The sequence below is a fragment of the Pyrgilauda ruficollis genome, unplaced genomic scaffold (genome assembly GCF_017590135.1).
Source record: "Pyrgilauda ruficollis isolate IOZ18807 unplaced genomic scaffold, ASM1759013v1 scaffold16, whole genome shotgun sequence".
NCBI classification, from domain to species: domain Eukaryota; kingdom Metazoa; phylum Chordata; class Aves; order Passeriformes; family Passeridae; genus Pyrgilauda; species Pyrgilauda ruficollis.
The window spans coordinates 9,660,438-9,683,754 of NW_024514764.1; the positions used below are offsets into that span (position 1 = coordinate 9,660,438).

Sequence of the window (23,317 nt, forward strand, 5' to 3'; positions counted from 1 at the left end):
ATCACCTGCTTGCCTCTGAGCACAGCACTTGTTACTTGACTCTGGGCATTTTGTTTCACAAAGAACATTGCAAAATCACTGGCAAGAATCACCTCAGGAATTATTTTTGTTTGCTGAAGGACTGGTTTTCAAAGGGGTAAAGGGACTAGGCATAGCATCTAAATAATCCCAAGGGCTTTGCATTGCTTTAAAAAACTTGGGAGATATTTTAAAGCATCAGCATCACTCCCATGAAATCCCCTGTGACACAGAGATGCCTCCACTGAGCCTAAACCACGAAGCAAAGCCACAGGCTTAAAAAAGAGAAAGGATTCCCCTCCATACCATTGCATCAGGGCTTTATTTGGGAACCCAGGGCACTTGGCTTTGCGTAGTTCTTAGTTATACTGCACGTGGACCACTGTAAAAATGACTTTTTGAAGTGAACAAAGCCATCCATTGGCAACTACAGCCAATGCTGAACCAGGCCAGCAGGAATACAAAGCTACCCAGTGTAAGCCCACAGCTACTCCAGCTGAGGGCAATGAGAGTCCACAGGAAAATTCCCTTCACCTTCCAAGGCTCCTGTACCACCTCTTGCACATCACTTATCCCTTCTGATTTTCAGCATCTCCCACTGACCATCTGTGCATAGTTTGGGCTCACTCAGGCATTGGAACACCTTCCAAAAATCTGAATTCCTGGAGATTTTAGGCTGAAACACAATACATAATCTGGGGTCTACTTTTCAGGTAATATCCCAGGTTTATGTAAAACAATTTCAAGAAGCCAACAGCCCAGTTGGTTCTTTTCTGAGACACTCTCCAGTAAGTAGGAAGTTTTAACAGGTGTAAATTCAGGGTTAGGATCTCTCAATAATTCATAAAAGAAACAGACATAACAACACTTAGAGCCTTAAATGATTAGGTATCTAATCCTCAGTGTTCTGCCCTTTCCCGTGTACCAAATCACACCAGAGTACAGACTAACAGAAATCCAACAGATTAATAATCCAACAGAATAAACAACGTTTCACTCCCCAGTTCACTGTATTAGTTGCCAACCTGACAAAACATGAGTGAGGAAGGGGCTTGGCCTTAATATAGAACTGCTGAGAAACTTTTAATTGGAATTTCAGCCCTTAGAAAATAGCATTTTTATGCCTTTATCAAAACCAGGGTCTGGGAGATGTCCTCCTTCCTTTGCAGGTGATGTTTCCATCAAGTGACACAAACTCAGCACACACCTGCACCTTCACAATCCAGCCAAACCCACCCAGTTCCTTCAAAGCTCATGAAATGTGCAAGATGGAGACAAGAAATCCACATAGTCAAATTTGGGATTGGTTTCTGCTTTGAAGAACTACCTGTACTTCAGGAGTTGCAGTTTTGATGACAACCTTTAAGTTTCCAGAGGAGCATGTGCCTTATAGGAAAGGAAAGTTCATCTGTTCTTGCCAGTGGTCAGGGTTTTGAGCAGCAGCTATGGCTTGGCAGCAAGGACAGCAGTGCCTTTTACCCCCTCACAGATAAAACTGTGTTGAGAAGGTCAGGACAGAGCAAATGTTTGACTAATTCAGGTGGAAAGCGAGCCTGGGAGGTTACCTGCTCCAATCTCTACCCAAAGCAGGTCCAAGAACAGGACGGAGTCTGCAGTATCTTCAGGGCTTGAAGCCCCGCAACCTGCAGGCAATCCAAGATTATGTTAACTTGGAATAACCACCACAAATTACATAAAAGCACTTACCAGAAACATCTGGGCCTTCAGACAGGCTGTGTTCAGCACAGGGAGAAGCTTCTTGGGTATGGTCACACATGGAGGAAGAAAACCAGATTCAGACAAGGCTCATGGGTCAATCAGGAAAGATCAAGTCAACCTGGAAACTTACTCTGAAGGAACTCTTATGTCTTGTGTTGAAAGGATTAAAGACCCAGTTACTGGGATTTAGACATGTTGAACCCATTTTTTCTGGAAAATTTCTACACAGGACAGATGAACTGCTCATATTTTGGGATATGCATCTAGGCCTAAGGAATTCTGAATTCTGGCAAGACTACTTCAGAAGCTGTTATAGAGCAAGCAGTTGCAGACAAATCAGGTTTTAATTAATAATCTCAGACTCCAAATGAGCTGCATCCCTGCACTGTCATCTGGAAGCACACAAACCTCTGCAGCTACAACACTCAGCGTATCTTCAGCAGATTCCTGCTCTGAAAACCGCAATCACTTAAATCAAAGACTTCAAAATTCCTTTTGCAGCAAGACAAGCATCTTCAGTGATTCACATTAAGGACAACAGTTTCTCCAGGGAGAGGAAAAAAGCCTGCCTACCCCATGGGAGATCACAGATGCTCTTTCACAGGAAGTAATTTAAATGTAGACAGGAAAAAAAAAAAAAAAAAAAAAAGGAAAAAAAAAAAAACCAAAAAAAAAAACGGTTTCACTGAGTGAGCTTTTTCAGCAGAAAAGCTTAGGCATAAAAGCAAAAATACAAATTATAGTTCCCTCAGCAGAATAAACAGTAGGATTACTGGCAGGGCATTCAATGCAAGTCTCCAGAAGATGGTCCTCCTTCCCCCTCAGCTGAGAAGTTCATTCACCTCTAAGCACAAACCATGTATTTCTTTTTGTTGGGGCTTTCAGAGAGAATAGGAAAGCAGGTGTTAGAACACTTTGGTTGAAGACAGCATTAGTTATCTTCAGCTGTACTCTATGAAATAGATATAGCAATACCACTCTTGCAAACTTATGGTGAAGCTCTCTCCCCAGAGCTTTGAAATTTGAAATATATTCAAAAAAGCACAGCAGGTGTTTTTTAAAAAATGGCCACAAGACTGGCCTAAAGCATACCAAAGATGCACAGATTTTTGTGGTTTGAAAGTGATGTAGAGACTATAATCTTGCAGAGAGGTAACACTAAACACTATGAGTTATTAATTACATGAGATCAATTACTCACTTTAACAGCAGAATTGGGTATTTTCTCCCCATCTTGATCTCACATACCCTATTATACATGGTACTCAAAGAATTCACTTCAAAAAAAGAGAGCTAGGTTTAAACAGCAATATAAAAATGGAAAAGCCCAGGAAAAGAACAAACCTGGGCAGCACTGGCCTGTTCTGGCACAGGTACGCAGGGCTGCATGGGCAGGAGCTGGACATGGCCCCCTCAGGACTCCAGCAGAAACAGAACAAGGTTCTGAACATATCTACTTTAAATGCAAACATTTTATGTCCTCTGCTTTGATGTTTTGTAAAAAACACATAAGGTGTTCAAAGTACCAAAAAAAAAAAAAAAATCCTGTGGCTTGAGTTTCAGAGCTGGAAAAGCATTGTGAGTTTTTCAAACATGTAACATTGTTACACCATGACAACAGCAACAGGGACCCCAGGATTCCCCTTCATGCCCAGGCTGCTGTTCTATAGCAACCAAAGACAACTTCACCTTAAAATAAATCTGATAGAACAGTGAGATATTACAAAGCATGATCTAGACTGGTCTTATATGGTGTTTTAACCAGCTGATCAATGCATTTAATACTGAATTCTAAGATTTTCTACAAGGCAGTGTCTGCCCAAAGGGCTCACAGCAGATTCCAGTGACCTCCTGGTACCTTGTGCACTCCCCCCTCACATCCCAGTGTGGCCAGTGAACAGCGCTGGTGTTCCACAGCCCCTGGTAACTGCTGGGACAGCAGCAATCTCACTAGCCGCTGAGGAACATCTTTTACAAAAACCCCCAGAGGCAGGTGACACTTGCCTCCTGCACAGGAGGGACTCTGGTTGGTTTATTCTCTACAGCCCGTGTGTGTTATCCTTTTGGGACAGTCTGAGAAGGGGCCCAGTGGAGCAGGGCTGCAGAAAGCACCAGTGTTGACTTGGGCTCTGAGGGAATTCCCCAGGCTCCATCTGTCCCCAGGAGCCCCGTGCTCAGACAAGGAGTGCCGGGGCCCTGCCCTTGCACAGCCAGAGGCTCTGGAAGGAGCACCCACGGGGCCCTGTGGCCACCACACACAACCACACCAGCCCCAGCTGGGGCACAGAACCCCACAGAACACACCAGGCGTGCATTCCTCATCTCTGCCAAAGGATTACTTAGCTCTAGGCTAATAACTGAAAGATGCTGGGTTTTAGAAGCCATTTAAGAATCTTTCTAAATTCCTGTTGGAACATTTTGGTGGCTAAGTAAGTGAAAAAATGTTAACATTAATTAAAAAGATACTTTTTAAACATGAAAGCCTCTATGAAATAAAGCTTTCCTTCATAATGGAATTCTAAAATCTCCAGATAAAGCAAGTGGAAAATAGTTTGCAGGTTTAGGGACACCCACATGAAGCAGGAAATGCTGCTAATTAAAGCACCTGATTTCACTTAAGTCCAAAGAGTCTGTTGCAAAAGGCTGGAAAGCTCTACTATTGAAGTCAACACCACTTAACTTCCTAAACTATGCCACTTAAATCTCTAAGATGCTTCTTTTAAGTATTAGTGATGTTGAAGACTGCAGAACATCTTGTACAGATGTAGTACAGCCCAATTTTCTGTACCATTAGTCCAAAGGAGACAGAACAAAACCCTGTGTGTAAGCTACACCAAACAGCTACCAGCAAAGTGCATTCAAGGAAAGTCCTGATCTGCACAACCAAGGCAGCCTGTCAGCTCACACTAATCACACCTTGTCTGGCATTACTGGACTGTATTATTCAGAAACTTAAAAGAACTACGAAACAGCCTGATTAGTTGTATTTTTTTATTAGGTTTATTATGACTTAGAGTTTCTATTACTCCAGCTGGGTAAACCACATTTGAAAGTAAGTTTAACTGCAGGACTTCAATTTCAACCAAAATCATTTTTGCATGACTTTATTGTAATATAGATTTAAATTGAACATTTAAAACTTACTTCATTAATAAGCAAGCCAAGCTCAGTAGCTTCAGTGCAGGATGTACTTTATGTAACTGCCGCACATTCAGGTTAGATTGGATGTACATGGAGAAGAGACCGGTCAAAGGAGAAAGCAAAAGTAAGCACCATTTTTACCAAACTAAACAGTTCTCCAGTCAGTGTTCCTTACTGAAAATCAACTCACTTCTGGCTCCAGGCGCTACAGTTTGGATATAGCTGAAAGCTATTTCCAGAACATCTGTTTTCTACACTGGCACAAGAAATAGTCTTCAAAGCAACAGGTACTGGACTTCTTTTTATTTTTTTTTTTTTCCAGAGACAACCCGTTCTCCTGTGTTTATCAGGTGAATACATGCATTTTTGATCACTCTGGCAGAGGTCAAAGAGCAAACAACAGTTGGGGCTAAATGAAAACAATCAAAAGTTGCCAGATATTTAAGGTACAAGCAAAAAAACATTAATGCAACCAGTTTAATATCAAAGTCTGCTTTCTTTCAAAGAAAAATGGCACAAATTAAATAAGAAGCCAGACAAATTTAGTTTTAGATGGTAATAGACTGAATTAATGCTTCAGAGCATTAACAAGATTTATTTCACTGCAAGAAAGGGGAGAAGTAATTTGAACAGGCTCTGTATTTGGGCTAGACCAGCAGCACTGCTACAGTTCAGTCCCTGCGTGCAGGACTGATACCAGTATGATGTCACCTTTACCACATCAAGAATAAAGTGTGTTAGAAGTTACAGAGCATAAGCATCTTACTTGTACAAGCCAGCTAAAAAATAAACAGAAGAGCTGAAGAACGGTTCTTATACCTGTCCTTTCTGTTCAGGACTCCACCTTTCTTTTAGAACATAAAAATCCCTCTGCCAATAGTCTAATAAATACTGATGTATATTCAGATACCATCTTCAAAATCTTTGCTGAAAATGCAGTCTCCAAAAGAAACTAGCTTTATGCAGTATTAACATCTTACATAAACTAAACCTTATGAATTGTAGTTAATAGCAGTAACTGAAATTAATGTATACTGAGTCTTCAAGTGATGTGCAAGTTCAGCTATGTAACACAGGTGGGGGTTGGAGCAGTTCTTAGCACTTTTCTTTGGACACTTCTGAGAGCTGTCCATGAACTAGAGCCTCTCACTACAGTACTGTGCAACTACTGACATCTTCAAGGGCTCTTCGGTGTAAAGAAATGTGATGGAAGCACCACAAGGCAAGGAAACCAGGCTCAAGTAGAGAGCCTTGAGTATCTCACACAGCACTGCTGTCCTGCCTTGACTACAGACATCGATGGCAGGGTAAAAAGGGCAAACCTACAGTGAAGTCTGCTTCAAACAGCAAAGATAGTACAAAAGAGATCTGACTCTACAAGCACATAAGCAAAAGTCTTGAAGAGCTGTGTATTAACATGGAGCTCAAGGTGCCTTAACTTCGCCAGAAACCACAATTTTTAGTACTGGGAATCTAGCATAGCTACATTTAATCCCAGGATCAGCCTATGCTTCCAGTTAAAGCATGCACACCACCTCTCTAAATACCCCTTTTCCCAACGTTCAGGGTTGGAGCTCTCCATTTTCTTATTCTTCCTGTGTTATCCCTTTCCAAGGCAGAGATTTAGAGGCCCTAAAGCCAGAGCTCTCCACCAAACACTTCCTCCCTCTACATATAAAAATAGTCAGGACACTCTGAGACTGACATCTGTCCTTCCCCATTCAGAAACAGATTTGCAGCAGATCAGTCTTGATCTCTAGTTCAGTTTAGACTATGCTTAAGTTACGGCAGCCAGAGTTCAATCCTATGAATGTAAGCTAAACACAAAAAGAAAGCCATTTATCCTTTTTAATTCATGCTTATAGCATGTTTATCCAGAGTTTTATAAACAACTTCCAGTTTTAAATTATTTTCTTAGCACTTCACAGAACCTGCATGTCACTCCCTCCTGAAGGGGACAGCATCACAGAATCTTGTTTAAGTTAGTCCAAGTTTCCACATGTGACCAGAAGTCTTACTTGTTAGAACACACCCCTTTTCCAACTATTCCCCACATTCCCTCTTCTCCCACCCCTCCCCAGCAATGGGCAATTACTTCACAAGAAATGTAAAATAGGATATGGGTGTACACAAAACCTACCCTTCACTAATACTGAACAGAAAAGCCTATTTTCCAATTACAGGACATTTTTCTCTAAATTTAGGTCAGCACTGGTGCAGTCTGCACTGTGTATGATTACCACAAGGATAATACCAATAAGTACATATATTTTCTCAAACTGATTTAAAAGCCTATGAAGTTAATTGGGGAAAAGTTTAATATTGCTACTTCAGAGCACTAGAACACACAAAGTGAATCCAATAAAGATCCTTGTATTGATTCAATATTAAGTATTAATTGCATGACCATCATAGCACCTCTTTACATTATCACACAATCACCAGAATTATCAACTGCTTTTTAAAACTAAAAAGGGTACAGTCCAATATTTATAACTTGCACACTGTTACTGTACAGAAACTAGGTGCATGGTACAGTGCTGCAAAAATGGAAGCCTGCAGTTTTGACAAAGATGCCAAGTCATGTTGTAGACAATTTCAGTCAAACTGGCAATACTGTTTAAGCAAATACTCAAAGCAGGAAATAAAGGACAAAAAAAAATTCTATAGCCAAATAAACATCTGAAATTTCCTTTCCCTTTAATAATACAAGTAAGGTCACTTTTAGCCTTGGAACAGATACATGTTCACCTATGATGATCTTGCTAACTACTACACAATATCTGATGTCCTCTGCTAAGAATATAGTTTAAGAAAGCCGCAGTTACAAGAGGCATCTAATGTAATTTCTAAAATTTCCTTTATGGCATTTATTGAATTCTTTGTCTTAAACAGTGAATATGGAAAGATGGCCTCATGTTTCCTTTTCAATAGTACTCTGAGGATCAAGTGGCTTTCAAGCAGCATGGTGGGTTTGAAATTTTTGCAGTTTAGATCATTCTGTTGCGTTTATGAGTTGGTGAGTCTGTAATGACATCGCCACACTGGGCTGAGGTACGCTTTCTAGTTCCACCATTGTCCAAGTGGAGTGCCATTTCTTCTGATATGAAAGTGTTCAAATCAACATCATGGAGTCCATTTCTCCTTCGACTAGCATTGGAGCCACTGCTCACGTGAGTAGGCGAGCCTGGGGTACTCGAGCGAACACTTATACTAGCCATTGCACCACTAAGACCTGGGGAGAGAGAGAAAAAGGGCTTCAGTCAGACAGCACAGAAAGTTCAGTTCCCACGTGTGCCACACAGGATCACACTCAGCCCAATTCCACCGAGACCCTAAAGACACTTCATCCTGCTATTTGTACCACTCCAGTCCAGAGCACACCTTCTCAGCTCTCAGGCTGTGTAATAATCCAGTAATTACCAAAACTGCTTTTTATGACTTTAAAAGTGAGCTTATACACCAGGATGTAACAGCATACTCTGGCAAACATTAACTCCATAGGTATGACATGCTATTCAAAACAGGGACATACTCAAGAGCAGATAATTTCAATTTAAAGGCTTCACACTGGAAGAAGAGTTACACAGCCCTGCCAAGAACTTTCGAGTTGAACTGAGCTGGCCTTGTGCCAACACCACCACCTTGCTCCCTTTCACTCCCTGAAGGAAACTGCAGTATGGCAGCAGGTCTCAGACAGGTGTACACCACAGCTAGTTCATAAATACAAGCTTTTATTTCATGGCTAACACTAACAGCCAACACAACAGTATTGCTAAATTCAGAAATGCACTTAAAGAACAAGCAATGAAAAACATATGACAATCACCCAAAATTTGTTATCAACAGATCTGATGCAAATCACTGTCACAGGTACCCTGAAAGTACTTTGGTTTGTGTTCAGATTAATAATATTTGATTCAAATTGAACTTTATTTCTTGTAGAAACAAGGCCGTAAAAAGACAACCATGAACTTTCATACTAATTTAACCTCTGCCTTCTGTAACATTACAATTTTACAAAAGTGGGACATTCTAAAACACAAATTTAGTAAGGACTAATACATGGAAGTCTAACTACTCTTCTCAATTTCCAGTTCAGGCTGTATTTGGAAATAAACAGGAGCTCAGAGATAAGACAAACATCTTTACTATCATAACTTTTTCAAATCTGAGTATTAGGAGAAGAGTACAGAAACATCTGTTGGCCCTAGGAAAGATAAAGATAGATCTGCATGTTTTCCATCAGTAAGAACAAGAAAATGTGGAACTGTCCAGGAAGATTCCTCTCTCAGTAACCTTCAGAATCTTAGAGCTCTCTTCTCCAGTCTCAAATATGCTATAACTCTGTCCAGCCATCATAAACCTTGTGTGTGCATTAATTCACATCTCCACATACTGTCAAATGTGCAGCCAAGAACCACTGACTGACAAGTCTAGCCAAACAAAGCCCAATCCATCAGCTGCTGGCAGGCCAAATAGGCAACTTCAGAGGCTCTGGGAAGAAAGGACTGACAGAACTACATCAGTCACCAGAAACCTCAGTTAGAAGCTGAAGTCTAGAAGTCATCTGCAGCAATGGCAGGTTGATACACAAGTCAGGATGGAGCAGCCCAACCAACTTCACTCTATTGAACATTACTGAATGAACATTTAAAGCTTCCAACTTGTAACAGCACAGGAAATACTGCACACAGATCTGGCATTACACAACAACCACCAGACACAGCCACTAATCACTGATTCTTTCTTAGGGCTTTTGCTTACAGCTCCAAATGGTGTTCAAACAGGGTCCAGAAGCATGTTCTGAACTCCAAGAGCACCCTGCAGATTTCATTAATAGCCAAATCATTGTTCATGCACATGGCAGAAAATATTTAAACAGAAGAAGCTGTTTTAGTGTAAAGGTAACTCAGAAATTAAGTTTGTGACAGCATTCTCAGGATTAAGGTCAAGCTTAAATTCAAAACCATTAGGAAAAGAATTTCCCATGCATCTACCAAAGAAAGTAATGCAGCTAAACTTGATGACAAATGTATGAGAAAAAGCCAATTCAGATATACCATATCTTGGATAAACTACTAACATACACAATCTGGGCAGGTAACAAATCACAATTCAAAGACATCAGTAGTTTAATTTCAACTGGTATGACATACATCAGAAAAAAACATTAATTCATCCTGTACATGTAAATTGGAAAGAGTCTGACAGCATACAGGTGATATTTTTTCAAAACCAAATTGATTGTAGAGATTTCCCCCCACACCCCTATTCCAAGCAAAACTGCTGTGACCACACAAGTTCAGTATCATTACTTACACCTAAGAGTCCACAATTTACATCACTTATCAGTCATTTACTGTTATACAACTCATACCAAAAGAACAACACAGTAATTCAGTTTTATCATGACACCTTTTTACTACATCTAGTGCCCAACTAAGGGAAGAAAAATTATTCTAAACAAAACCCCAAAACTGACCTCTGATGTCAAAAGACATTTTTTTGGCACCACTCAACAACTATGCTTTAAGTGGAGCCTTTTCAAGTAACAAGCACTCTTTAGTTGATACAGTTAAAAGATGCATCTGTGACACACTGCAGCATATACAAAACCAGACTGCCAAAGTTTACAAGCAATGCCTAAAGCAGTCACCGACTTTCCAGTATTAAGGTAATGCTGAATCACTGTACATTTAAATACACAAACAACCTTCAGGAGATAATTAGAAGTTAAAATCTTCAAGCCAACTTAGTGTCTAAGGCAGGAGAGTAGCTTTGAATTAATTCCTACAGATCAGAACACAAGGATATTGCATCACAGCATGGGCTTTGAGCTACAGGTTAATTTTGCATCTCACACAGGTATTTAGTACCAGTAAGAGTCATGGCTGGGTACACTGACAGACTGACAGCCTCAGCTCCTGGCAGTTAACCAGATTACACAGCACTGCCCATCCATCCAGAAGGGCAAAACTGCCAAATGAAACAACTCAGATCACAGCTTGGATTGGCACATTAGGATTGGCTAATTGAGCTAACATGGAAAAGTCAAAGCAAACTCAAGGCATACATTCAATTATCAAGATGCCACTACATGGAACCAACACCTCTGAGAACAATCTGCAATGCTCAAAAAAAACCTATTTTGGGTCAACAGGGAAAAGAGTCAAGTTTTAAACTGGGAAGCTGTGGCAAGGCAGAGGAAATCTCAGAAAAACCATTTACTGTGAGTTACTCTGAGTTTAAGCTTTCAGCAGACTCAAAGCTCTTCCCAAAGCATTTAAAGCAACAACTGACACTAGGAAGTGGTAAGATGACATGACTGCCAGCTAACACCATTTCCCAACCTCAGATTTCTATACTGTGATTAATACAGCCTTAACCACGGGCACACCAGTTTTGTCCATTCAACAGGACAGAGATCCAAACAGCTGCTAAAGTGGCTTCACTTTTCCCACAATCTCACAACCATCTCTAAAGTTTCCCACTCCTTTCTACCAGGGACATCTCCTTTATTCTTAGAGGCCTTTAAGAAGGCCCACATGGCTCCGACCCCCTTTTGAATTAGAAAGGTTTGAAGTGGAAGGCATATCTCAAACATTTTGCAGCACCTAGTACATTTTCTTTCCTGTCATATCTTTCATCAACAAAATTACATTTCATAGACAATGTTTTTACAAAGAGTTATAGTTTTAAAGATCTTACAGTACTATTAGAAGGAGCTGTGATCAAGATTAGCCAATTTATAACTAAGTGCACTCCAAAACTATCAAGATATTAGAATGCTTGACTGAAAATAAGTTTAATGGATTACAAAATACTTAAAACTGTCAGCTCAAAATTAGCAAGTTTATCACCACTGGCCTAACAAACTGTAAATGCTGTTTCATCTGCCCTACAATCATGCCCATGTAAAACTTATTCAGGTTGCTATCACAGCATAATATACTGAGTAGCTACTGTTCCACATAGTACTAACTATTGTTTCTACAAGTTTTAATAAGGAAGATTCAAAAGGAACATTCATGCTTAGGTAGTGTGACTAAAGCAGGAATTAGTTACTAACCCCAGATAAATACAAAATGGCATGCAGAGAGATCCTTGTCACTCTTCTGTCATATTCACCCTTTCATAACACTGGCTCATAGAGCAAGTTTTAGCAGCACATACCAATACACAATTCCATCACAGCTATATATACATACAACCTTTAAATTAAACTGTGTCAGACCAATCTGAACTCTGTTCTCCCATCCCCTCTTTTACCAGCTGCTGCTTCTCCACTCTGCTAAGTGCTCCTGTTTTTAAACTGCACTTTAATATTCTGAGAAGCAAATATGAAGACCTAGTGGAAATTCAGGCTCTTAAGGGGCCAGGTCACACACTTCTATCTGCAAGTGCTCTCCCTACCCCACAGAGACCAAATCACATGAATTATACACATCAACATTAAACCTAAGGAGAAAAAGAACTAAAGTTCTCTCACTGTACTGTTGCCCTATTTTTTTTCCCAAATTCACCTTAATTTTTAATTAAGAATGCTCAAGTCAAATGCATTTCAACATTACCTTTCCAAGCTTGCTTCTTGCCCCTCCTCAAATCACAGCATTTTCTCCCACTGTGCTGGGAGGACAGTGTGTGAAACATGCAGCACATGCCACAGAGAAGGACACAGGCTGGGCACCAGACTCGGTACTCCAGCTACAGCCAGGCACAACGTGGCCGAGCACGTGGCAGTGTTTGGGAATCTTGTACTGTTAGCTCAGATTGATGTAATTCTGTCACTTGAAACTCATCTCTTACAGAACTGGAAATGTCAATACACATCCAGAGAGTAGGTGAAGATACATCCATACTTTCCCTAGATGCAAGGACATTTCAGAGACTAATGGAAGGTAAAAACCCAATTCTGTAATTGAGATGTTGGACAATAAAGGTATTATCTTCTACTACCACATCTTAAAACACCAAGCATTAGACTGAGGTTTCATTAAAGTTTCAGAAAACTGCACTGGCACTGCAGAATAAAACATCATGTATTACCCTGACATAACTACTCAGCTTTTCTAAAAGGCTTGAACTTCTTTTCAAATATTCACAGTTCAAGTTACCAGCCATGCTTTATTTCAAAGGTTACCCATCAGCATGCTAACAGTGAAAAGATGATAATAAGGGAAAAGATGTTGTTTACCAAAGTTTACTCTCTCAAGAGTAAGGTTCCAAAGTCTCATTCTCACTAAGCAACACTAAAGATTTCAGTAACAACTGCAGAGCATAGGTGCCACGGAGTCAAAAGAGAGATCACATCTTAAACATTCTCATGCCTAATTTTCTGCCATGATAATTTTGCTTTTAGCTACTATAACAGGTTCTTCTCTGCTGTTCTGCTCTCAAGCTTTCTTGTAGTAAAAGACTTGATAATGAGTATCACAAGATTAAATTCTGGGGTCAACCATCTTGCAGAGATAAAATACAGGTCAGAGGTTACAGGGCTGGAGACAAAAAATCAGTTTTAAGATATTTGTTTTCAGATGAAGCATAAAGTTTAAAGATTGTACTGATGCCTAAAGGATGCTAATCTCTAATGTTTTACTCTAGGGCATACACCTAGAATTGTGTTTGCTGTTCCAGGAAATACTGCATTATTAGCTATTTCATTACCACTGCTTCTGTCAAAATTTTCAGATGTGTTTATGATGCATTTAGGGATTACATGATGAAAAGAGAGATATTTTCCACCATCAAAGGCGAGGATGAGCAATCTATAATGCTATGATCTTCAGACATATAATAGTACCTATTTCTGAGAAGTCAATACCCCAACTCTGCTTCCACTGAACTTTACTTGGTGCCATAGGCTGTTCAAATCTATCCCTGCTTCACTGTAAGAGGTCTTGCTGCAAGCAGCAAAGTTTTAGCATTATTCCTCAAATCTAATTCAACCCGTCCACATGATTAATAAAGAAATACTCTATTCCCATCAGGAAGCCAACCAGCACAAAACAGCCTCCCACCTTCACATGTCAGCTGGAAACTCTTCTCACAGCCTCTGTGCCTGGACTGCTCCTCAGTATCATCAGGTTCTCACATTCCCTCATGATACTTAGGAGCACCACTTTCAAACCATGTGCCAAAAATTACAGTAAGCACAGGCCTAATGAGGACAATTTACACACACCTGAAGATCCTTGGCAGGTTTCAAAATCAAAACATAGTTTTAAGAAGCCCTACAATAAATAGGAAATGAGTTCATGAGATTGCTTAATCACAACTTCCTTAAAGAAAAAAAAAAAGGGGGGGATAAACTGGAGTAATGTAAACACTGTAGGCAATAAACTAAAAACAGTTATGAGTCCCAGTACAAGCCCAGTCACTAAAGGATTAGCACAAAAGCATTTGGGTTAATTTTCAGATTGAAACTGATATGAGGAGAACCTAATCCAGAAGGTGACTGACAAGTAATCTTGTCAACCAGCTGATGAAGGGGAAAAGTACATTTTGAGCCCCTGCAGTGCCACTACGGAGGACAGAACTTCCTCATGACCCTGCATTACATTATGAAATATGGGGCACTTTATATATCATTATTCAGATCCTCATGCTATACAACAGTGACTTCATAAACCACCTCGGTACAAAGCAGATGCTAGGAAATGATACATGGACACAAAAAGAGCCATATTACCAATAAAAATGCCTCTGAGTTTACTCAGAGAGCTCACTGTGCTGAAGTGAGCCTACCTAAGCTTCCTCTCACCTGAGACTGAGCCTTTACAGTTAAATCCAACTCCACAGATTCAACTATATTTTCAGAAAAGCATTTTTACGAGGGTGCTTTCCACAGTGAGAGCCAGCTTCTGCAGCTGTTCTCATGAAATTAATTTTATCTACACTGAGTAAGCAACAGTGGTGCACAGAATTCCCTAGCCTCCTTCCAGTATGAGACAGGAAACTGCCAAAATCAACATGACTGAGTGGGGAAGCATGTTTGGTTTAAATGGCTGTCACCTAGACAGTAACAGTGTCTGGACTGGGCATCTTTAAAAACCACCACAGCACAGAAGCCAAGACTGCATTTTCAAGAATTCATGCTTCTAATTAACCCACCAATTCTACCTCCCCACAGAGAATATCCAGACAGTAAAAATTTCATTTAGACTGCACTTTTAGATAGCTTAATTTTCATTTTTAGAATGGTCTAGAGCTCAAGATATCTGCTACCCTTTTGAATTTTAGAAGGCACAAAACCCAGAGGTGAACTGCCTTATCTCACCTCAAGAGCAATTTAAAGCACATCTGTCTATCACTTGCTGAATCATAATCCAATACAGAAGAAACTACTCAATATTCATGTCTGAAAAGAGATACACCCAACATTGCTGGTGATGGCAAGGAAGGCAATTCAGTATGACACTGGAAGACATGTAAATCTGAAAGTGAACTAGAACAAAGTTCTGAATAGGACTCAATTATTTCAAAAATGTGTAACTGAAACACCCTTTCCAGGGTACTTTAAGTAAAATGCTAAACTGCATTATCCAGTACCTAAAAAAGGTACTAGAGAGCTAGAGACCGAAGCCTCAGACATCAAATTCCCTCCCTAAGCCCCCAAAAATTTGCTAGCAGTCAAATCTTAATATTTAACTAGTTGGTAGCATAGCATTGCCATTTTCCAAGAATTCTGTTTACTTTAGCCTTGGTATAAATGCCAAGTCTCTTCATGCTTCAAAAACACTACCAAGACTTGATACTTAACTGTTGAGCTCACAGCTGTGCAATATTACAGACCCAAATTTCATTTTTATTCAGTACCCTTTCTTCATTCAAAATACTCAACTATACAAATTTTTAGCAGCCAACACATGCCTTATACATGCTCCCTTAAAGAATGAAGGGGATACCTTCAGCTGGAACACCAGGTACATGACACATCATGATATGCCAAACACACTTTAGGAACCCCCACCCAATTTTAACCAAGTAGTATTGAAAAAGTGACTGTTACCATGCAGAGCTATGGCTTCACGGAAGGGTTGCAAATCAGTCTCTACAGATGAGCTAGTTTCTGTTGAAGTAGCTCGGTTAGGGGATACTACAGTCAGTCTTGGGGGAGCTCTAGAATTTCTTGGAGGAGGGACTTTTCCACAAAGGAAGCTGATTAAGTCTTCTCTTCGAATAGTTCTTCTGCGTTTTTTAACCCAGGCTAACACATCCTTATTCCGACGCTGATAGCCAATCTGAATTCCTAAATCAAAGCTTCGCTGGTGGGCATCCACACTCTCTGCAAGAGGACAGAAAAAAAGTTCTCTTAGTGTTACACAGCAATGTACAGCATGGCACAGCACTGATGTGGCCTCCTGCCAATCATGGGAAAGAAGAAGTGTCTACATCTTCTACAGGTTACACCATAAGGCAGCACCAAGGCAGCTGCAGCAGCAAAGAGGAGTTCCATTAAACCTGAACAGAGTATTAGCCAAAACATTCCATCCTCTTTACACGTCAGTCAACAGCAACTACAGCACCACTTAAACAGCATTTACTGTACTTCAGGTCAACACCACAGCACTGTTTATTTACATTAAAAACATACTTAGTGCTTGTCAGACTGAGGAAGATACTTAAATCAATGGACAACAGACTTAGACACACGAAGTGCGTCCATACAGCCAGGAAGCCCCAACATAAGAAAGGAAAAACTCTTCTTCATTCTAACAGGTAAGAAACTGCCAGAAAACTCAGGATTTCTTTCAAGTTCTTCTATTTTCAGCTGGATTTCAATTGCAGAGGCAATTCACATGCCTCAGTTTTGAAACTAGTTAGAACACAAGTGTCCCCAATGTCTTTCAATTAGCCAACATACCATTTACAAAGGCTAAGAAAGTTTCCTTCCCCGTTTAGGATCCCATGGCAATTCTGATATACAAAAGTTTTAAACACACAATTTACAATAAAACCTACTACAAAATTCAATTTCACTCTCTGTTAATGTAACTAATCACCTGTGCACATCAGTTATGACTGTGTCTCCAATGTATTGAGTTGCTTTCAAACTTCAGGAAGTGTATTTCTGGCTACCAGTTTGCATAAATTTCAAACCACAGTAACAGGTGGGACAAATCCTGTTCACTACACAATTATGCTCATCTTGTTTGTCATAGATCTGCTATCCGAGCTTTAGCAACACCTATTTCAGTTTCATACTGTTATGTTGCTCTTGCTCCTTAAAAAACATGAACATATCCACTGCAATTTTGTTTACTTGAATTCCATAAAATTTTTTCCATGTGGCAAAGCTGATTTAAACAGCATTTTATATTCTTGTTTTATTAATGAAGCCCAAGGCAAAAGCCAGAACATAAAGGTATTTCTTTAGGAACCGCTATCCCAAAATATTGGTTTACAAACAATGACATACACATGTAATGTAACTTTGTCACACTCCAGAACCCAGAAAGTACAACTGTTAAATGTTATTCTTGGACTTGTATTCTAAGGCACCACTGCACAGACCACGAAAGACAGCACTGAGATCTACACTGCCAAAGAGCAGCACTTCAAACCTAACACAGACCAAAACCACCTCAAACAGAGCTGAGTTAAATCTTGGAGCTTTTGGAATATAAACTAAACAAGTACACAAAGTACACTTACTGTTACTTGTATCTACTCTAGGAGTATTCTGCCTGTACTACTTTGCAATCTGAAGGCTACATTTACAAATGCTAATTCCTCTGAAAGCAATGGTACCATGACAGATTACTCCTCCTGCCATTTTATACTGCACAGCAGCCCGCACTCCAATGCACTGGCAGCAAAAGCTGCCCAAACATTCTGGAGCCAACTTGGAAACTGAAAATACTCCTTTAATCACTTCCTGAAATACCAGGAGTGTCCTTCTGAGGCTTGGAGGCCGACTTTACGTCAATACCCTGCTTTCTTTGTGTATGAGAATGCTTTACAAAGAGCCAACTATGAACTAGGTGTGAGGTCAAACAATGACTGCTGATGCAGCCCAGAGAAGTTTCAAGCATCATTACCCCGGGTACATTAGATTTTTATTGTAAAAGCCACAACTACTTTGTTTACAAAGTTAAGCTGGCAAAACCTAAGCAGTCAAGTTGCATGTATTCTGAAATTACTAAGTCAAAATCAACATTAGAACATATTCAAGTTTCTTTTTAAATAAAAACAAGGTAAACTGTAGGCTCAGAAGTCTTATTCTAACATACACCTAAAACTTTCCAGTGGCCTTAAGTTCTAAATCTTACATTACAAGCCATGCCTTCACTTTTTTAGTGCAATCAAGATAATGAAGTGCCTTGAATGCAGAATGCAGTCTCTTGTCACCAGCACTAGAAATTCAGGACATAAGACCATCAGTATGGTGTGATATTAAACTTCTAATCTATATTCCGAAGAAATGCTGACATTCAAGACATCATGGCATTCTCATTATGCACCATTCGTCGGGTTATTCTTGTCAAAAAGACGATGCCTCAAAAATCCAAGTATTTATCAGATCAGAAAACAGCTGACAAGGCAAGAGGCAGTTTGTGGTGTTCAGTTCATCACACCAAGTATTCCTCCAGTATTTTGACAGAGTCCTCCAAAACAAACAGTACTGAGAATGTGAAAAACAGGAGTTTTTTTTTTTAAGAGCCATGTTCACCACTAGGGAAAGCAAGCTCACAGTAAGAGACTCCAATTTGTCAGATGTGACAGTGTGTTCAGCTGGTTCTACCATGTTATCACCAAATTTCTACTGACCTGCAAATTAACTGAAAACTGAAAGATGGCATTCCTGAGTAACTCAGGTACTTTAGGATCTGTTTGAAGAAAACATTTGTTTCAGGTGCTGGTTTTTGAAGTATTACATTATACCTGACCAAAGTCAGCCTCCAATTTAAAGTCTAGTTTCCCTGATCACCTACTCATCAGTTAATCACATCATTGCCAACAAAAAGGCTCATTTTGCCTACAGCACAAGTAATCTAACATTTTAACCAGAAATAAACAGCCTAAGTCTTCACACTAAAGATTCCGTAAGGGAGAGCCATGCCATTTGTAAAGACAGACTGTAATTTATTAACACTACCTGCTGCTACCCTAGCACCATTCTCAGATGACTGCTGTCCCCAGACATGTTCTAGTGACCCACAGCCCCAGGCCAGCACCTTCCTGCTCTGAGGTGCTGCCCCTTCACATGACCTGACATACACACAACATTCAAACGCACCTTCTGCAGGAGGCAAGACTCTGGCAGTGAGGGTTGTGCAGCTACACCTCCTCCTCACTCTGTCCACATCTGTCAGAAACCTGATCACCCATCACAAACACACCAAGTTCAACTGCTTAAAGCAAATCCAAAATGACAAAACTGGAGGCAAATGAAGGAGCATAGGGGTAGAACTATAGATAATGCTGTACAGATGAAGGGGGGAAAAAAATCAAACTATAAGCCAGGAAAACAAACATCTGGAATTTTAAAGCACTTCCCTTCCTTGGAATGGAAGGCAGTAACAATGAGAATCTCAATGTGTCAATTTCAGCCTTCACTGATATGTATCATTTTAGCACAACCTTTTAAATAAAGTAAAAACCACTGAATGATCCTTCTGCAGACAAGAATTCCTGGGACAACCCAAAGAACTGCAGAGTTCAGAAACAACCAGTAAACCAGCACTACAGCACAGCCACATGCAAAGCACACTCCTATCGAAGTTCTGGCTAATGCTGCCTTCTTACAGCCATGCTGAACACAGACATAATGACATTTTAGTGCTTAAAATAAACTGTGAAGCTTACTTAAGAAGCCTCAGTGCCACAAGAAGATAAAACTTTCTGTCACATAACATCTAGGCAGAATTTTATGAACACTAAACCCAACTTCGCTGTACCGCAAAAGAGAAGGCATTATACTGACACCCCAACATCTAATGCACCATGAAATATAAACAATGCGGGGAATTTCAGTACTGCTTAATAAACCCTTGAACGCCTCCCTTCAATTCACAAGAAACAGACACATGTTAAAGATACCTTTTTTCAAGGGTCTCAAAGTAAAACAGATTTTAAGTTTATGACTCATTGACATGAGGCAACAGAAAAGATTCAGCTACTGTCAGCTGAAGTGGACCAGGGAAAACCTGCAAGATTCAGGAAGCAGTCTCGGGTTAGATTTTATCAGGGTGAATAAGAGACATTAACAGGCCCTACTTATGAGTAAGCCGGGGCAGGAGGCAGAGTGGGGCCCGGCTCGGCAGAGAGGGCTGCCGGGGCAGCGGGGGGGCAGCCCCTTACCTTTGTAGAGGTTGGTGACCGCAGTGGCGGCGTTCTGGAAGGGGACCCAGAGGGAGAGCCCCGGCTGCTGGCACACCCGGTCTGCAGGGAGGGAAGGACACACGCTGTTTATTTTGGAGTCACCCGCTCCGAACGGCCATGTTAGGTTTCGCCATTTTGTTCCACCTTCCGGAGGCAGCTCCGGATCGGGGCCGAGCGGGGCGGGCGGGCAGCGGCCCGGCCGGAGCAGCGGGCGCGGTGCCCCCAGCGCGGCGGGGAGCGCCCGGCCGCCCCCGCCCCGGCCCCGCCGCACAATGAGCCCGGCCCCGCTTCGCCATTTTGTCGGGAGTCTCTTGCCGGGGCTGGGCGTCGGGAGCCGTCGGCAGGGCCGGGCTTCCCGGCACCCCCCACCCTTCCCGGCGCCCGGGGCTCGCCCCCGCCGCCCGGACCCTCTCGGCGCGGCCCCCGCCGGTGCGCCCCGACACCCCGCGGCCGCGCTCCGGCCCGAGCGCTCCGGCAGCCGGGGGAGGGGGTGCGGCCGGCCCGGCGCAGGAGCCGCCCCGGAGGCCGCGCCGGGCGCTGTCCGGGCCGCGACCGCGGCTCTCCCTCCCTCTCGCCATTTTGTTTTCCAGCCCGTCTCCGAGGGCGGCCGCGGGCCGGCAGCCGCTCCTCCCGCCGCCTCGGCCCCTTTGTACCGCTACGGGCACCTCCCCACCCCGACGGCTCCGCGGCTGCTCGGCGCCCCCACCCCCCGGGCCCCGAGCCCACCGCGCTCAGGCTCCACCGGCTTCTTGGTCGCAGCCGCCCCAGCTGTGCCCTCCCCAAGCCCCTGACCGTACTCACCCTTGTAGAGCTGCGCCACGGCGGTGGCCGAATTCTGAAAGAGGTGCCAGAGCTTCTGCTGCTTGTGCTCGGGCTGCGCCGCCGCCTCGTCCTGCAGCTCCGGCGCCAGCGCCTCCTCCTGCTCGGCCTCAGCCAGGCACTGCCGCTCCCACTTGCTGAACCAGTGCTCGGGCCCGTGCTCCTGGATCTCCGCCTCGCCCTCCTCCTTCTTGTCCTCCATCCTCCGCCCGGCTCCGCGTCCCACCGCCGCGTACACCCGGTCCCGACAGCCGGCCGCGCTCGTTCCGTGCGCCGAGCCGGCCCTACCTCACCCCCATGCCGGGCCCGCCCGTCGCTCCGCCGGCCCCAAACACTCCGAGCGCCGGCACCGCCCCGAGCGCACTGAGAGCCCTGCCGAGGCGCCTGGGAACGCGCAGCCGGCCCGTCCCGCCCGCAGCGCTCGATTGGCCACCGCCGCCCCGGCACCGCCGGTCCGTGCGGGATTCCCAGCGATCATTGGTTCACTCGCGTGTCCGTCACGCGGGACACCCCGGGGGGCGGGGCTAACGCAGGTTTGGTTACGCCGTCACAGCCCCGTGCCGGGGGCGTCGGCGTGGTGCGCGTGCGCAGTGCGCTACCTCGCGCGGCCCCCGGCCCTGGCCCCGCCCCTGGCGTGAGGCGGCCCCGCCCTGGCACCCCGGCAGCGGCCCCGGGGCCGCCCCGAGCTGGCGAGGCGCTCCGGCCTCGGGCGGCCCCGGCAGGCGCCGTCCGCGGCCGAACCGGGAGGTGGCAGCGGCCGCCGCTGCTCCGCTGAGGGGCAGAGCCCGCCCGGGAGGCGGTTCCCTTCCCGGCCCCGGGGGAAGATGGCGGCCGCGCAGGGCCCGAGGGCCGAGCCGTGTGACACGGCCGGGCCCGGGTCCAGCGTCCGGCAGAAACGGCTGAGGGGTTTGCCCCGAGAGTTCAAACCCACGGCATCACTTTTCTGCCTGTTTTACACATTATTTACCACCTCTTGATTCTGCGCTGTAGCAGGCACGGTCCCAACAAGCAGACAGAAGTCACAGCTGCTTTGCGCACGTTTAGAAACACTCGTTTACCCCGCGATCTGTCACTTGGCTGCTGTGCAAATGCACTTCCCAGCTGCTCCAGCCGCGCCTCAGCCGCAGCAAACGTGCCCGTGCTGCGGAGCGAGGCCCGGGCACAGCTCGGTTTGCAGCCGGAACCGGGCACAGCTGGGTTTGCAGCCGAGCCTGGGCACAGGCTGGGTTTGCAGCCGGAACCGGGCACAGCTGGGTTTGCAGCCGCTGTCCCAGGCTGCGCTGCCCGCGGTCAGCCGGGTGCGGCTCTGCCCGCATCGCCAAACCCAGCACGGACACGCGCTGCAGCCTGGTGCCCATCCCGCCCCACGGGAGAAGCGCTCACCGGCTCTGTTCCCTCCTCCGACAGGCTGTTCTAGCCAGTCCATGCTTGTTCCCGTTTTGAACTTGGATGTTCATACAACTTCGTAAAACATTCAGCAATTCAAGCCTAAATCATATATAATGGGGAAAGAAATGGTGTGGGGGTATAATTGGAACTGATGGGTTGGGGGTTTTTATCTCTGAGGACAACTGAAAGCTAAAGCTGCAGCTACTGTATTTCCTAAACCATTAAGACTAATTACTAAGGGCCTCCTACTTGTGGGTTATGCCTGGGCACTCCATGGGAGTAGAAAGGGATAAGAGCACCCGTAACTTTGTGCACGTCTCCTTAAACTGAAATTGTGGCAGCAGCTTTTAATATAAGTATCTCAGATATATGACACTAATGCACAAACACAAAGGCATGGATATTCCCTTCCTTTCTAGGTAAGGCTCTGTCCAATTCTTGTTTAAGATTATGAACTTCAGCCAAACTGGCTTTGTAAGTCATCCATTGATCAGAAGGGCAGTAAGTATGTAATGTGGTGCAACATGGATTTTTCTCCTGTGCAACTGGTTTAAGAAAAGCAAAGAACAGAAAAGGAGACCTTCTCTATTGCATAGGATTTCTTATAAAGTACCTACAACTTGGAAATACTCATTCCTTAACTCTTTAAATTGTTGAAATATTGTAAAGCATCACACAAGAATGTGTTCTGGGATGTGTTCTAGTATGGGATTGTGTTCTAGTATTTACCAATAAATCAAGTACTGAAATTCGTTTCCCTCATCAGAAACATAGCAGAATTTCCTGTCAGTTTTCATGGGCTTTGCAGATGCTCTCTGAGATCAGAAGTTAGGGCAGGGAGCTTGATGGAAGAGGAGGAGACATGGCTTTTTGTGTACCACACATCTGTTTTTCTGACTATTTC

At 43.4% G+C, this 23,317-nt stretch overlaps 1 protein-coding gene across 2 annotated transcripts; it reads right to left on the minus strand.

The window, feature by feature from the left end:
* Positions 1-4,714: 4,714 nt before the first annotated feature.
* Positions 4,715-21,442, minus strand: CUNH16orf72 (chromosome unknown C16orf72 homolog). Of its 2 annotated transcripts, XM_041462240.1 has the most exons (4): positions 21,007-21,435; positions 20,185-20,265; positions 15,890-16,165; positions 4,715-8,113 (listed from the first exon to the last, which is right to left on the minus strand). In XM_041462240.1, the coding sequence occupies exons 1-4, from the start codon at positions 21,224-21,226 to the stop codon at positions 7,869-7,871; spliced, it is 822 nt and encodes a 273-aa protein (XP_041318174.1). In that variant the 5' UTR covers positions 21,227-21,435; the 3' UTR covers positions 4,715-7,868. The 2 variants fall into 2 exon arrangements, with proteins under 2 accessions (XP_041318174.1, XP_041318175.1); XM_041462241.1 differs by lacking the exon at positions 20,185-20,265 and having other exon boundaries at positions 21,007-21,442.
* Between the last annotated feature and the right edge of the window lie 1,875 nt (positions 21,443-23,317).

Bases quoted from the DNA above. Each gene is read 5' to 3' on its own strand.
- CUNH16orf72 (XM_041462240.1), bottom strand. From the start codon at position 21,226: ATGGAGGACAAGAAGGAGGAGGGCGAGGCGGAGATCCAGGAGCACGGG. The intron at 20,266-21,006 runs GTGAGTACGGTC...CCCTCCCTGCAG, and splicing joins CGTGGCGCAGCTCTACAAGG to ACCGGGTGTGCCAGCAGCCG. The intron at 8,114-15,889 runs GTAACAGTCACT...CTCTCTCCCCAG, and splicing joins TGAAGCCATAGCTCTGCATG to GTCTTAGTGGTGCAATGGCT.